Consider the following 18,463-nt stretch of genomic DNA (forward strand, 5'->3'; position numbering starts at 1 on the left):
TAAACAAACCTAAGCAATATGCATTAAAATGTGTTTTTAATATATATTAACTGCGTAAATATGAATATATGAGTACAACAGACGTCCTAGTCAGGAAGCTCACAGATTGAATAAAACAAAGTAAATAAACGCTTTTCACACGATATAATTATATTGTATTGCTAATAACATATCCAAATAAATGTATGCAGTAATTTTACCTATATATTTAACTTTTAGGTAATTATACATTATCGAAAAATGAACGTAATAGCATTAAAGGGCACCTGACTTCAAAAGAGGCGCGTTATTTTTTACGTACACAAAGAAACATTCACTTGTGCTGACATTTGACCTTTTCACGTACTCTTTACTTATGGGTAATGATGGCCCCATTACGTCATTGTTGGTAGATAACAGATCGTCCGACACCAGGTTAACAGACCACACATCGTTAATGACCTTTTTCACTATGGTTTGCTATTAGTTGACCTAGAGTTTTTACTCAACGGTATTTTCGTTTCAGGTTGACTTTATTATGATTCCTTTAGCCAGTCGAGTAGAAAAATATTTAACATGATCGCCTATGTTTTGATACACCTGAATTCTTCGTGACAAAACACGATGAATTGCGTGTTTAACAGATAATGTTCCTTATTTTTTGGATTGACAGACACATCATTAGTCGTTAGGCGTTGTCTCATAATCATAAATCTAGCTTTCTCCGTAACATTAAAAGATGTATTTTCCAACTCGTGAATGCATAGACATTTAAAGCGCAATACGTGGCTTCACATTCAGTATGATATAGCATCCTTTATCAAACAACATGCAACAAACATACATTGACCGTTGCTTGATTCTTATTTTAGGTTGGCAAGTATAGTGTATACCGATAGTGTTACCCAACCAGTGACTATTTAATGTGTTATGTTTCGACGACTAGAACGATATGTACACTGTAACCTTCATCAGATAAATGACCAAACTACATGTAAACGTATTGCAGATATATAGTTAAAAAGAGTACGAATTGTCTTCAAAATGCAAGTCGAAGATCGGTCTTCGATGTCGATTTCGGCACTTCTGATTACATACCACACTATGATTTAGCATTAAACGTTGGCTGAATTTTTTTAGAGGAAAGAAAAAAGTTAGATAATAGCATTTTGTACATTTTTTCCTACATTTGTTAGATCTCAGTTCTTGACAGTTACCTTAGCGTGTCTCCATCTGTGACATACGGGGTACACTTTTTGTATATTAAAGTCAGAATTATTAAAAATGTCACCGGCTATATTACTCCGTTGTCTCAACTTGAAATAAATTTATGATCAGAATATATCCTTATATAGAAAAATATTCCCACATTTTTCATTATTATTCAAGATTTTGTCATCTCCTGATTCATCACGTTCATAACTAATTTTCTCAACTTATCACCCTATTATGCTTAAAAGTTATTTCCGTAGGGCGACATACTAGAACAAAGAACATATTATAATGAGTCATCCCAGGCTTAATAGGGGTTGTCTTGTATATAAAACGCCTTTGTATGAAATGAACCATGTTATCTATAACTTAAAAGCTTTTTAAGAAACATTAAGTAAATTATACATAACAATTTATCAAGGTGAAAATATGAAAACGATGCACTCCGATTGTACAGTAAAGATAGCAAGAACTAAAGAAAGCGAACCGAAACAAACATAAAAAAGAACTACATTTACAAACTGGAACATGAAGCCCATCAACAACCAACCTTGAATCAAATACAAGACCAGGTAACAGAAAGAGGAAAGATATTGTATTCTGTATTATGGAAACTTTTGTGTTGATGTTTAGTTTGGGTGTGTTCAAATGACGCGAAACGCGATAATATCCTGGTATCAAAATTCTGATTTTACACTTTCACTGTCTCCGAAAGCATAGAATGAAAAGCAGAAATCGTTTTATTTATTCCTACTATCGTTGAACCATCAAAATCATACAAGAGCTAGATCTATTAAAGGTATTTTTTGGCGTTGTTCGTTCGTTTAATAAGAATTCCAAATTTTCCCAACTGTATAGAGTGTAGTTGTCGAAGATGAGTTTTTCTTTCTCCGACCGGGGAAATGTTTGTTTAGTGTCGTTATTTTTACCAATGAACAGCTGGAATATAATGTCTACATGATATAAATGGATTCATAGTAGTATAAACAAAAGAAGAGAAAATCAGCCTCCGCGAAAGCCCTGTTTTTGTACGGTTTTTTATTTATTTATTTTTATAAATAAATATGGTAATATTTTAGTCACTATTAGATTCATTATAACCCATAGATACAAAATACTAAAGAGGTTCAGATATGACATGTGCATAACACGAGCTGCCAGTCTTAATGAGAAATTGAGGAATTGAAAATGTCTGTGATGACGACATAAAAATTAGAAGAGAATGCCATCTTATAAGATAGATATCCCACAATAGATACACCGAATGCTTATAAATTTAGCCAGACAAGAATATGTTTGACTTCGGTAAACCCTGTCCTTTATTATCGCATGTGATGAACGTGATAAGGTATGTGATAGATGGTATTATATAACTACACCGACAAGTCGTGCCACAAATGAAGTATACTTATACACTTCTTCTCGTCTTCGGAATGCACTTCGTTTCCAATCGTATGATGTCCGTAGATGTTTATCAACATTACCTATGTCTTACTCTACATCGCATCTCTTGAATAATTAGTATACGCTGGTATTGTGCAGAGTTCATCATTCATTAGACTAATTAGCATGCGAAATGAATATGTTTTCTTTGTTCAGTGACGACAGACTTTGTCTGTTTTAAAATTATTTACTGCTGGATTATGCATTTGAATTATGAAACATGTTATCACATTGCGCTGCCGATCGAGGTATAAAAGGGCCAACCATTATGTTAGGACTCGTTGGGCCTGAGGCGACCTGTCGTAGAATGACGAACTGACATGCGTGTTGTCACATAAGCTTCTAGTCGTGTCATATAGCTCCGTCTCAGTTACACTCATACACATTCGGCTCCAGTCCCTTCAAGGTACAGGTCGTGCTTACACTCCAGAGCCGGGGCATTGGGCCAATTTAGTTATGAATTACGTCACATAGGCTGTTGCTCCGGCTGGGAGAGAATAAGTGAGACTTTAACAACATTTTTGTACGTGTGGATATTAGAGAAATAATGGCTCGGATTAACAGCCTCTCGTTCGACATGTCTCTGTTTCGAACCACAATGAAGTATTGTTTGTTACTGTCAGCAGTTTTGAGCGCAGTAGTTTCCCTGAATCCTCAGACTTGTCGGGAATGTATATTAAGTAAGACATGTCGTCCTCCAGCGTGTTCATGTTGTAACGACAACATGCCGATCATATCGAGAAACAATACTCCACAAATGGTGTTTTTCACATTTGACGATGCTATTACTCCAACGGTAGCTAGTTTTTACAGAGAACTGTTTGATGCGAATAGAACAAACCCTAACGGATGTCCGATAAAGATGACTCTTTTCGTTTCGCACGCGAACACAATCTACAGTCTGGTTAACGAGTTTTACAGACGAGGAATGGAGATTGGTGCCCACAGTGTTTCACACGGACATATGAACAGGTGGACATTTAAATCAGAAGCTAAAAAACAGAAAGAAAACATCGCGAAAAAAGCTGGCGTTCCCTTGTCGGAAATTAAGGGATGGCGAAGCCCTTATTTAGAACCTATTGGAGACCAACAACCTAAATCGCTAAATGAGTTGGATTACACATACGACGCTACGTTAACAATCAGCAAGAAAGGATTAGTAAAGCCTCCTATACCGTTCACGTTAGATTATGGTTGGCCGTATGACTGTAAAATCAAGCCCTGTCCAGCTTCGGCACATAAAGGGTTCTGGGAGGTACCTGTTATCTCTGTTATGGATCATTTAGAGCGATTTGACTGTGTTTACGTTGATGGATGTCACACTCCTCCTCCAAACGAAGAGACTGCTTTTAAATTTCTCTGGGATAATTTCAATACATATTACAGTGGAAACAGAGCGCCGTTCGGTATGAATATGCACGCTTCATGGTTTTACTATCCTGATCGTCTGCGAGCAATGGACAGATTCATCAAGGTTCTTGGTAATCTTCCTGATGTTTATATTGTTTCGGTAAGCCAAGTTATTGATTGGCTCAAGAATCCAACACCGGTGTCTGATATACATAATTTCAAACCTTGGGGATGTAAAAATCCTAAAATAACATCGCATCATCACCAACGTAAAATACAAGTGCCAAGAATGAACATTGCAACCAGTATAAACAGAGTGAACGTCTTACAGAACAATGCTGAACAACAAAGACAACTACGTATCCAGCAGGCAAGAATAAGCTTTTTGCAGCGACAAAGACAAAGACAATTGGAACAACAAAGGTTGTTACAACAACATGGAACAGCTAATTCACAAAATAGGTTCAACCAACAGCCAAACACAGTACAGAAACAGAGTAAATTACCATTCACTACTGGTACCTTAGGCCGTCAGCAGTACCGATGGCTCCAGAGACAAAGGTCAAGGTCACATTTTAACCCCAGGAAACAGACATCTCTCATTAGGCCACGAATGACCTGGCAAAGAGCATTAAGGCATAAAGTAATGCATCACGTTCAGCAACGCAAACCTACGACAACACCAAAACCCATTTCATTGCAACCTGCACAAATCAGAACACCCACCCAACCTGCGAGGGAACAACTCCAAAAACAGAAAGAAAAGATATTGTTGCAAAGAAAAACAGAACAACTGGAAAAGCAAAAACGATTATTGGAAGAACAAAGAATCGCAGAGCAGAAAGTTGTAGCAGAGGAAAATCGCCTTGCGGAGAAAAAACGCCAGGACGCACTCATGCATGCTGCAAAGGAAAAAATAATAAAATCAGAACATATAACGAAAAATAAAAAGACTGAAATAACGAAAGCTACCTCTGAACGAAAAAGCAAGGTTCATTCTAAGCAGGAGCTGAAGGAACTGTTGCGATTTGCGGAGAATAACCTTGTTCAATCGCGTCTTCTATTCGGTGTCGGAAAGCCTAAAAAATTGGCCGAACTGAAACAGTCATTTAGAAAGATAGAACAACGGGTAGAAATAGCAACAACAAATGCCCCGACGAAAGAAATTACAACATCAACAACAACAACGACAACAAGGCCAACAGCAGTATCCACTTCACCAACAACTTCAAAGCCTCAACAACAGCAGCAAATGACATTAACTAAAGAGTCCGTTAATTCGCATAACTTCCTGTTCGACAGCTTCCAGGACGTTGTGGGTAATAACAAAGAACTATGGACCTGGGCAATACCGACAAAGCGACAGAGTAAGAAATTGGTAAAAATGCAATCCACACTGCCCCCTATAAAGGTAGCTACAACAGGAGGATTCATTGACTTTAATCCCACCACTGTGTATTCATCGATCCGTACTGCCGCGAAAGACAAAAAGTCCATACATAAGCCTCTGTCTAACCAACAGAGTACAGTTGCACCTATTTTCAAAGCAAAGTCTGTGCAATATTCCATTCCGGAGGAAGCTACTCTAGTTGAATCGAATACTGGTTACGATATATCTATTACACCTCTTTCGCCAGGCGTAAAAATGCCGACGATGCATCCCGTACTCCAGAGGGAGCCATGCAAACAAGGTATTACATGTACTTTACCGGATTGTAAGTGTTTATCCTTGAACACTCCCGGTAAACTAAAACCTAAGGACATACCTCAAATAGTCTACATAACTATCGACGGCGAAATAAATTTTTCAGCTTTTACTAAAATGCGTTCCATATTTTCCCGCCAACGAAAGAATCCTAATGGATGCCCTATCGGGGCTACCATGTTTGTTTCTCCCACAGGTTCAAGTGTTCGCTTGGTAGACCGCATCCATAGGGATAATGTCGAAATCGCAATTAAAGGCAGTGGGTCTATTGATCATTCAAATGGAGGATCCTTCACAACTGAAATCGACGGTTATAGGTCCAAACTCTTGAAATCAACCTCTTTCCTATCAAACCAAATATCTGGATACCGAGGTGTAGACTTCAAACCATTAACAGATAGTGAAATGCAGGTTTTGTATAATAAATCAATGTACGATTCTTCTATGGTTACTAAAGCAAAAGTGTGGCCATTCACGCTTGATTTCGGATGGAAAGGAAAGTGTGAAAACGGAGCATGTCCAAAGGATACATACGCTGGAGTATGGGAAGTACCAGTCGTACCACTCACTAATGCCAAAACAAAGGAAAGCTGTAATTACGCCGATACCTGTAAAACTCAACCCAACACAAAACAAGACACTGTAAACTTTTTACTTGAAAATTTCAACCGACATTATAAATCAAAACGTTCACCATTTGGACTACATTTGAGTCAAAAGTGGTTCCATTGGTATTACCATCATAACCTTTCGGGACTAAACAAATTCTTAGACAATGTGCTACAACTAAAAGACGTTTACATAGTGTCTGTATCAAACCTCATCGAATGGGTTAAGCGACCAACTGTTGCTAGCCGTCTTAACGAATTCAAGCCATGGCAATGTTTTTAGGAAAGTTTAGTGGTTGGTCAACTGATATTTGCTAACAATCAAATTTTGGAAATTTAATTTCCACTATGGTTTCATAATTAAGAAACACTCACGCTGCTCGGTTTAAGAGTCGAAACATGCTCACAAAACAGAAAACCGGTGATACATTGACCTTAAAAACTGGAACTATTTTACAACGATGGTATGAGTCTGTCCCACGATGACTCAAAACTGGACATAAAACTTGACTGGCGTGCTTTATTGCACCTGTGAAGAATGTCCAATATATTACTAACACATAGGCCGATAAAGGATTCGAGGTGACAACTTCACAGGTACGTTAATGGTCAGCTTATATATAATTAGCGGACAAAGGTCAAGTGTTTATCAGGAAGTGTCTGACCATATGACACCTCTTTAACTGTAACGTGAATGGATTGTACATTCTATCAACGATCATTAACAAGAATGTTAATCGTTTGATATTTAATTGATATTTATTTGTTATTTCCCTATGTTAAATGAAGCGTGTTTTATTGTATCGTAAAACGTTTGGTATGTTCACTATGTCCATATAAAGATTGAACGGACATTTTTTCACAAAGTAATACTTTTGAATGAGTACTATCAATTTGGGAATGTTAGTACTATGCTTTATTGAATATATAATTTACTAGGAATAAATGCAACTTATTATAATTAAAAAGCATTTAAATATAAGATTTTTTTTCAAGATAGCATTAAGTATTCATACATATTTACTTTATGTGTGATGTATTTCTTTGATAAGTCTTGGGTTGAAATAAAGGTCGTTTGTCTGGCACATATATGGTGATAAAGAACAAATATTGGTATCAACATTTCAAATTATTTTGGTGATATTGCGTAACATATCATAACCAGGACACCCATTGGCAATTTTAAAATTAGTTTTCATACTCAATACTAATTCAATAGTTTTATTGTCAATCGAGTCGTCTCGCACCGACTAAAGGTATTTGCATATAAATTGCTATTTAGATAGAACGTTCCTCCCAATTGTCATTGTAAATTACTACCAAAATCAGGTTTAACATATTCGTCCTAAACAAACTAAATGGAAACAGACTAGACACTGTCATCGTTGTCAGTAATGGTAATATCAACTAATTCGTGAACACATAAAGCTTGATATACATATAATTACATTCATGAGGAAGTGAAGGAATATTTACATACATAAAAAGCATATGTAATTATTACGCATTTGTGTCAGTTTTAACCTCTGTTACTCCGTATCAATTATTATTACTCTGTTGTGTCATAATTTTGTCATTTTCCGCTTCTGAAATATATATTATTCTCAGTTATTGCTTCTACTCACTCATTATCATATATATATATATTATATTTTATCTATTGATTAAAATATCATCTCATTTATGGTAATTTATGTAAAAGTTTTCCACGTGCGTCATTTTGAAGTTATGAGTCTATTTCGATTCTACAAATAACCAATCCCTTTTCCTGTGAATTTTACTTAATATTCTGTGTTATAAATTGTAGACGCTTTTACTCATTTGCACATTTTGTGAGAATGCATATATTTTTCGCCAAATGACACAAATAATTTTGTCTCATGTCACAGAAAAGGACATAAAGTAGAATATAATAAATATAAATCAAATATATACTAATATAAATAATATCTGAAACGATAAATTTCATTTTTTCTTCAGAAGTGGATGTAGAATATATATATCTATTTAGAATATCACTAAAAATATGAAAAGATTATCTTCATTGTAACGTTTGATTTGAAGGGATAATTGTTAGATATCTAATTTTCAATTATGGTTGTATATATTAGACAATTTAATTGTTTTTAATCAAATTGGTGCTTTCGCGTTTATAAAGAAATCCTTCGGAGCTTCAGTTCCGAATGCGAAAATGCAACTTAGAATTTGTAGATCCTACATTTGTTGACAAGAAATGATGTAATACTGAAACAAGTTACTCTTCATCAGAAACTCGACCTTTTAATATAAAAAATTGTATAGGTCGAAATATGCTGTCAAGGCCAATTTCTTGGATTTGTACACAAAATGTCTGCTTTCATGACCAGATGAATTAAGACTGGATGATTTCATAATTGCATATCCGCAAAGTGTCAGTTTTGCGGTCAAGCTCGTCATTCCATAAAATGTATATTTTTTATAAAAAAATGAAAAATTCTAGCTTATCAAGATTTAATTTACCTAATGAACCTATTTATGTTAAGCAAGAAAAAAATCCGTTTATTTCTCGATAATTACAATAGAATGTCAAAATATTTCACACTTAAAGTTAGGTTATATTTTGCTTCATCAATCAAACACTATTTATGTCACTATCGCAAAGAACTTTTCACAAGTATGCATAATAAGTAACTTGATTATATATCTGGCGTGTATTTGTATATAATTACCGGGTGTTTTTGTTTATGTTCTGACAGGCGAATATATGCTGACAAAAATAAAACAACCTTGTATATAATTATCATTATTGTCATTTTCTGAGACATTAAACCCGTTATGATTTGATTAATCACATTCGCTAAAACTTGGTAGCTGTGCTATCTACACAATATATAAAAAAAATCTAGGGGAAAACAACAATAAATTTCAACTGCCTATATCACGTCTTTCTGTGAAAGAGCGATTGCTATCATAATGAAATGTTTTCTTGCATTAAATTATGAATTACTACGTTGTTAATTATTTCGTGATTTGGTACTTAATAAAAGATGTGAAAATGAATATTTGGTTTTGTTTTACTCTTTAACTAACAATATTACATTGTAAGGTTCATGTTATGGAGATAAAACTTACCTAGTGTATTCTAAATAACATGAAAAGCGGTTTGTGATGAGAGTTCACTCTGATCTTTGTATTGTATTTTCATAACATAATTATATATATTAATCGCTAGGATGTAATATACTATAATAGACCATCCTTTCACAATTCAAAATTCACCAAGGGGCTCTTTTCTATGGAATCATTAAGCAGCTGTTTCCAGTCAAAAGCATTGTAACAATCAACATTTGTCCCTTGATGTACTGACAGGCAAAATGGAATTATTATTTTTTCATAAAGAACAGTAGAAGATTGGAAATGTGACCGTACCGGAAATGTTGATATACACTCCGGAAATGTATAAAGTTCGGGATACCAGAGAACTTTAAATTCAGCGGATATTTCGATCAATATGGAATCAATTTGAATGTAAAGGGGGGATTAACCACTTCTATTCCAGGAAGAGAAACATACATTTCAAAGGAACAACAGAGACGAATATTATTAGTAAATAACTACAGTTCAGTCACATGTTTGAGGAATGACCTCGTCAGTCACAACGCCATTGCTATCATGTTACATTATTCGCTCTGATAGCTATAAATACTGAACTGATTAAGGTATTATGCATACCAATACGATATCGTTAGAATTTTGTAATAAAGAGAGATTAATTATATCGGTTTACTAAAAACGATAACATTTCACATTGATGATATTCATGTGTCATGCTTTTGTCGAATCTCGTCAGAATGTGATGGATTGAAATAGCATTTCTGATCGAGTAGGTATTGTGTTGATATATAACGATATTGAGAAAGTAAAGATGGAGTACAGTGGTTGTGGAAGGCGTGTATACGCATTTCGTGTTGACTGACCATGTAATAGAGCTCATTATAGAAAAACTAAGGGGCCCTGACATAATTGGTGACAGGTTCACTATATCATGTGACCGACATACCTGCCTAATTACTGACGAGGGCACCGGTATGACAATACATAAGCGAGGATGGCGATAAAAACAAAACCTTTGGGGTATAAACGGTTTCTGTAATATCTAACGATATATATGATAAAATATTTTCATGCTGCATCTTTGGCAGAGCCATAATAACTACGTTAAAATTGTTTGAATTATTTCAATTTCTTACCCTACGTATGACAGACATGCATTTGATACATCGGTCTTTATAGACTCTGTTTATGTATATTCGTACTATGAGAATAAAATTTGGATATAAAAATTCAAACCTATTTATATATGTATATAAATGGCCTTTTATCATAATTTGGGATTAACTTGAACAGATTTTTATACTATGTAGATATAACAAAAAAAATCTTAGTGTACTCTAAATAAACCGCGAAGCGGTTTATGATGAGATTACACTCAGATTTTTATGTTATATCTGCATAACATAAAAAATATATTCAAATTAATCCTTATAATTCAATTCACTAAAGATAATCTCTTCAATACTCAAAATTCATTTTGGGACTTTTTTGTTTATGAAATCATTACGCCGTCATCTCAGCGAATCAGAAGCAACGTCATAAACGGCGACGCCATTTTTTCCTTTATGGGCTGATACCGTAAATTTTTAAGCCAATGAAAATGCTCGTAACAAGCAAAATTGAATTATTGCTACATAACACATATATACCTGATAATAAACGGAAAGTTACGTACACTTTAAAAACAGTTAATATTGTTAGCAATATTTTGGAAGCATAAGATTTATTTTATTATAAATTGTGTATGTGCAGCAGACGGATCATCATGTTTCAGCATTGTACATGTAATGTTAATTTGGATGTCTATGTACGTCATCGTATACGTATAAAACCACGGCAGTATGTGACAGGTCTACAACGAATCTATGACCAAAAGATATGAAGTATTAATTATTAAAAGGAACTCTTTTAAACAATACCCAAAAGGTGAGATAATCCTAAAACGACCATCACTCAAATATAATGATAGTACATATGTAATAATAAAAAGTAAATAAGTCATGAACTTAAATAATTGTATAAAACATTATATAAACAAGTAAAATTATTTACCACATTCTGTATGTGACAATTCGTTAAGAAAAGATAAAATTATTTTAAAAATAAATTGATTATTTTGTTTATCAATAATTTTGTATAATAAATTATTGAAAGGAATATAACGGTTCATGGTAAAAACAGTATATATGTATATACATATATATACAGTCAATCATAAATTGTTTGTTGATATGTCTTATCTATTTTTATTTGGGACACTATGATAAAATAAAACTTTACCTTGGACTTCTATAAAAATATATTTTAAAAACACTGTGTTCACAAACACTCGTTGAGACTTTGACGATAGGAAAACCTCAACTTGAGATTTTCGATAAGTTTTAAAGTAGCATGTAATAAGTATAACATACAGAAGTAAAACTTATACCGCTTTGTTATCTAAGAAATATAACTTTTTTTTTTCATTTCAAAACAAAACAGCAATTACAATAAAGATATGCAAGGTATGCATTTATGAACAGAAATGTGGTGGATGTCATGCCCATAATGTAGTTCAGCGAGACACAAACATCTTGTTGCTTGATGCATTCACCCTCACAAATCACAACTTCGCTGTGACAAGAAACATACCTCTTGTAGTGGGTCTCGACGTTTTTTTGGTTTTTTTTTCGCTTAAAGATGAATGCCAACCTTGCCGTCATTTTTTGTTTTTACATTATACGAATAATAGTCGATGGCTTTGTTGGGCAATGACCTTTAGGTTTACCTTGGCATGGTTAGAATAGAAATGTTACGCAATACTCATGGATACACAATGTAGTTTTACATTTTCCTTTGTTAGGTGATTTGTCAACAAGAAACATGTACATGTATAACTGGAAATTGTCTTTTGAGATGAAATCTTAACATAACCTTCATTTCCCTAGTCTTAGGTGTGATTATTCAGTAATATATATCTTAATGTTTATTAGTAGAATATGGTTTTTTTTCTAGCTAGAAATGATATGCAATAAGAGATAAGAAATTATTTCTAACAATTGAAAGCATTGATCGATTGAATAATGAACAAAAAGGAAGAATATGGTGGCAGACCTTGCAGTTAGGTTTCGTATTACTTAACGTCTTTCATTTAAAAATAATCAGTTTCTTATATTGGCATTTTTTTTACTTAGAACAAAGGAGACACACCATATATGGAACATTTATAAGCGGAAACTTTGCAGAGATGATATTTTGTCGATTGCAGGGGAGGCGAAAGTTATATCCGCAAAATATACATATAGAACGTTTTATCCGTTATGGGTTAATTGTATGCAGTAATTTCGAGATATTGTAATATTCGTTTTAAATCAAGGTCACAATTTGTTCCATCTCAGAGAGTAACCGGCCACATGACATTTTGCACTCTTGCATGAGAGATATGTTATGTCTAGTAGCAAAGGTCACGACATCCGCTAGTCAATATTAATACTAATCTTACGCGACACAACTGTCTGCCGTTGAAATCTTTTATTACACTGAGGTATCGAATAAATTGCTATGACTTCCCACTGTCACAGTGCCAACTTAAGGACCCAGGTATTAGTCTGATCGTAAAAGTCAGAGTAATCCGTGAAATCGGAGATAAAATGTCCCCTTTGTATATACACAAGTCTTTGATGTCTGTAGATGAATATCCGTTGAACATTAATATGATAATGTTATATGTGAGAAAAATCATTAATCTATTCCAATAAACCATTAATGACGAGACAAAAGGTTTTCAGGCTATGTCTTTACTGCGACAGAAGAGGTATTGTTTTAGCAAAGCAACGGAAATGGTATAAATGAATATCCACTTTTATAAAATATTATAAATGTGGTTTTTTATCATTTATCAAGATCAAAGGTAATGTACAGTATATATTATATAGTCGTTTATCCACATCAGTATAATGCACAAAGAGTATATTAGAATTAAAAACATATTTTATATCCATTGGTAATTACCGCCATCGATAGCGTTACGTAGGTGTTGCTAAATACGTATATGTAACTATTTTATAATCATTTGATGACGTTTTCATGTAAAATACCATCCAATTAGTTCACACGCATGATATTCACAATACTGCACATAGAACCAGATAAAGGTACAATGCTCTCTTTATTTTTAATCGGTTTAATACGTTTGCTGTAGTATAGCATGATTGTACCAAATCTCCATTAAATAGTTTATATAAAATTACATCATATATTCCCCTTTATATTCTGTTATTTTGACCATGTAATATTTGTGCAAAAATCATTTGTGTAAGAGTGTAATATTTTACAGTTGCTGTGTCATGTAGGATATAAAATATGACGTCATGATGTAAACAAAGACTTGACGTCAAATTAAATGATGTGACGTCAGAATTAAAAAATTGCTATCGCGCTTAATTTGACATTAATGTTCTTCGAAATATATTCGCCTGTTATTATGTGAAATATAACCTAGCTGGTATTCAGGATTTTAAGAAGTTGTAATGTTTACTTCCCAAAATTTAAAACTCTTTTCATAAAATATCAAATGAAGTCAACACTAATTTCACTAGTTTAAGGTATTATATATATGCCAAAAGCTAAGTAGCCATGACTGAAGAGGTGTCGGTTAAAGTACCATATTATTATTAAATACCGTGCTGCGACACCATAAATCTCTGTATTTGATATACATACCAATGTCCGGCATTTGATATATAGGTCACAGTGTCAAATCAGAAGTAAAAACTGCCATCATCTGACAATTTAGTAGGTGCAAATAACGCCATGCGAGATATGTGCTCAGAACCAATGTGGCGTTATTTGCATTTCGTAATACAAATCTACATATCTTGTTTGGGCAACGAGTGCTAAACTCCCTATTTAAACAAGGAATAGCTTAGAAACAGTCTGATTAACTGTTATTGATTCCTTCTTCAATAAACGGTATTGTAGACATTTTGAATAAGCAAATAATGTATTGTATGGTTTCATCATCCCTTTACGTAGTATATAAATCATAATATAACTTGTCTAAACCATGTATTTGTTTGGTTTTTCTCTGGAAAGGTATGACCATCTGTGTGTGGCCCTTTCAATGCATCAGATAGGTCTTAACAGACAAAGGCACGATAGGTATAAAACCACAATATCAGGTGATCGAAGTCAGCAACACGCAGTTCAACAAGGAAATAAGTTTTACCGGAAAGGCGTAGGGCCATAAAGAACCCACAAGTGTAGAAAGCGGTCTTCTGTCATAATAACACGTCATAATGTATGCAGCCATGATTTCCTACTGTTCATTGTCAAAAGTTAGATCACTTGCACTTAGAATCACATAGACAAAGTGCTTTGGTTGAACAATGTTTATTTTTGCAACAGTTGTTTATGAATACTACATGTATCTGTATGTCGATGGTTTATAGTGATGGAAATGCTTTTGGTTCCATATAAAACTAAAACTATTGTACCATAAAGTGGTGACACAATTGCTGAAATACTGTGAACTAGCTTTCGTGTGCGTGCGACATCCTTTCGGAAATTGCAATCAAAGAAAGCTCGTGAGAGCTTATTTCATTATAGGTACTCCAATCATTTCCTCATTATTTTATCTCAATGAAGATCGTGTTTAAAATTGAATCGCAGAATAAAGCTCACAGGAATGAAAGCTGATTTACACTAGTGTATGGCTGACCGCTCGTGCGTTAACCTACGTCAGGTTATTTGTGCAGCAATCAACACATACTGACAGTTTATGGACAATGACAAATGACAGCTGACCTCATTCAGCTAGGTCAAATGTGAAAAAAAATCATAACTGCACTTGACCGGTATCTTTTGTTTTATAGTTATATTCCTGATAAAATGGCGAGTTAATTTCCATTCACAACTAATCTTGCAATGGTAGGAATGCCAAGATATAGATTTAACGGACATGCTGCATAAGATGAAATTCTGTGATGTACCTCACTGAACAAAACAGTGTATATCGAAAACTGAAGGTACAAAAACACGTCCAACTAAAATGTCAATATGGTCTGTTGTTAGTAGTGGCTTGAACGCCCAAATGCAAACTGGGATTGCTGTCATTTTCATATGAAATGATAAAAATTACATATTAACTAAATCTTGAATTTTCATTCGTAATTTGCTATAATAAAGATAAATTGTGATAAGAGTTATTAAATTCATAAAATGGATGTTGACTAACTTTTATCAGAAATATCAGCGTTATTGTCTTGCATGATTATTGGTGCTGTAGCCCTTCAAGTTTTCTTTGATATAAACATTGGGATGGTCAGTATATTTACGGGAAGTGTATTTGTGATTTACTCTGCACAGTCTGTATAACCTACTTTGTGAACAAATCCCTACTTTACCGGAAAAAATACAAGTTGTACAAGATATACCGTAAAAGTACATTCTTTTAAAGTAATTTTGTTGTTTTTGGACGCTTGTAGAATATCGTCTTAAATATACTTCGATTTATTGTGTACATTCATTTTTTACTCTCTCGAAATATTACTTTTTTGCATGTGGTATCCATGCTGGTTTGTAACTTTAGTTTTTGTAACATCAGTAACTTTATGCTGTAAACTTACTAAATTAAGTGCTACATTGTAAGCATAGCTTACCACTCTCTTCCTTAAAATGTGCTTACGCTAATTGTATTTAATGAATGTCGTTGGTGTATTACTTATTATACGAATAACGAAAAAAAAATAATTATGCGCCAAAATCAGTATGTTAACTTTTCCTTAAAAGTAGAATGGTAGAATGTTTTCATCAGTTATAATCAGCTGATTGGTTATATGCTACGGGCATACATATGTAGCTATCATCAACAGATGCGTAATTCTGCTATACAGTGTATAACATAGTTTGATCTATGATGACCAGGGGAATTTCATTTTGTAGTAGAAACATCAATGCATAGAGTGCATATGGGACATCTTATATATGTTTCCAGGAAGGACAGTAAGCATGTACTCAAGTACCTTTATATTGACCACAGGTGTATATTGACCATTACCTGCAGACACCTGGTGTGATTACGGCCTATACTGACACAGATACGGTATAAACTGACCATTATACTACCACGCTAGATGGCATCGGGAAGTAAATATCGGACGACATTTGTTCACATCTATCAAGATTAATAGAGCCCTAATGCTTTGCAGTACGCTTATTGTTTTTTTGAAAGACGTTGATTGGAAAGCTTTGTCTTAGTGAGCATTAGTATCTGTCAATGCAACGATCAATGCATTGCAATTGACAAATATAAATTAATTGCTTCCACAATATGTATATTTCATTTCACTTTCATCTTTAAATAGTTCATTAACGTAATAAATGTCATTATTAGCCCACGCCTGTAATACCAAACTGTTGAAAATCCAATTATCACTCTCGATTTTACCTTTTGTTTATTCTGTATTGCATTGTAATTACAGAAATTCTATTACAATGATATCTATATGATACGAATGCATATCACATATTTTTGAAAAAACACCAAACTTGCTGGTTTTTACGTTTCGTGAGTGTAACAGTGTATACTAATAAGCCTGGCCCCATCATTTATTTGCTATGTGACACCTTGTATGGTTGATAGACGAGGTGACATCGAGTGTCATTTAGTGTATATATCTATATGTATGCACGTCTGATCGATTGGACCTATAATTGAATTGCTATATTGAATGTTAATCACACAAAATGAACTATCCAGCGGTCTCGTAATATACATCCTAATTATTTGGCATTTGGAGATCATTGTGTGTTAAAAAGTCAGAACATAATTATTCAGTCCCAATTTCTTGAAATAACTCTGAAGGCCCACTACCTTTAAGAAACGATATTTTTTTTTAAAAGGGGACTGTCAAACAATATGAATAATTGTGTACAGTTGCAAACATTATTAGCTTAACATTAATACTACATTTACCATTACCTTCTTAACATTTTGATATATATAAATTAAATGTTAATTTTACAACACGGGTAATAAGTTTCCCGCCGTCGTCCTAATTTCCGCGCGTTAATTGAATATCGCTGCATCAGTCGGTAAAACAACCAAGCTTATTTACACTGTTAACATACACTATGCAGGGAAACCTCCATCTGGTTGGTGGTTGTAAATTTGGTCATTTACAATCGTTTTAAGAAACTTTTAATTTTCGGAGATGTAGTCAAAAACTTATTTAGTCACATTTTTACATATTAAGTGACATACATGTATTTAAGGACAAGAAAAAACTATATAAGTATTGACATGATTTTATAATTATTATTGTTCTATTTTATGGAGATAGATATTGTCATGACGTGATGCATCCATGTGCAACATATGTTCAAATCTCAGGACTAGTAAAATATATGTTTGTATATACTTGAGGAAATATGAAGGACTGTGTGCTTTTTTCACTTGCAAAGCACCTCAATATCGTCAATCCCATTCGTTTCAAGTTCATATCGTTCCAACCAGCACTATTGCCATTGAGTTTGGATTCATTATGACTAAAACAATCACATACGTTGTTGAAAATGAAAGAATTCATTATGAATCGCAGTGAGTTTACTAACAGCTAGAATCATTATACCAAATCAATTTAATTATGCCACTGATAAATTTATATTGTACGTGACATTTTCTCGTTGATAATAATTGTATACAAATATAAAATTAACAACTTATTACCGTATGATATAGGTTTAAGTACCCTTAATTTAAAGCCAACTCTTAACCTTTTCAGGAATATCCGCAAGTTTATATGTCTATGTATAATGAATGACACGAATTATTTATCTTTATGTATGCTTTAGTACTGTACTGTTTAGTCGTATTCTCATCACGTATTATAGAAGAAAATTTTGAATGAACTTTTCTAACGAGGTTCTTATCGTTATAGCGAGGCAGGTTTATTTTTGCACGACCAATATAGATATTCTTGATGGATTGTAAACGTTAAAATGAATATCAATCACATACAGTAACGAGTTATTCTTGCTAATTAGTTAATAAATTATGGTAAGCGTAATTCTATGTATTATTTCAGCTTAATTG

The 18,463-nt window shown here is 33.7% G+C and overlaps 1 protein-coding gene across 1 annotated transcript; it reads left to right on the forward strand.

Annotated features, from left to right (window-relative positions):
* The first annotated feature begins 3,032 nt into the window (after nt 1-3,032).
* Nucleotides 3,033-9,336, forward strand: LOC138333352 (uncharacterized). Its single transcript, XM_069281684.1, has one exon. The coding sequence runs from the start codon at nt 3,182-3,184 to the stop codon at nt 6,578-6,580; it is 3,399 nt and encodes a 1,132-aa protein (XP_069137785.1). The 5' UTR covers nt 3,033-3,181; the 3' UTR covers nt 6,581-9,336.
* The last annotated feature ends 9,127 nt before the right edge of the window (nt 9,337-18,463 follow it).

Source organism: Argopecten irradians, chromosome 10 (assembly GCF_041381155.1).
Source record: "Argopecten irradians isolate NY chromosome 10, Ai_NY, whole genome shotgun sequence".
Lineage (NCBI taxonomy): Eukaryota > Metazoa > Mollusca > Bivalvia > Pectinida > Pectinidae > Argopecten > Argopecten irradians.

What these genes read in the sequence shown, in the direction of transcription:
- LOC138333352 (XM_069281684.1), top strand. Translation starts at nt 3,182, where the DNA reads ATGGCTCGGATTAACAGCCTCTCGTTCGACATGTCTCTGTTTCGAACC.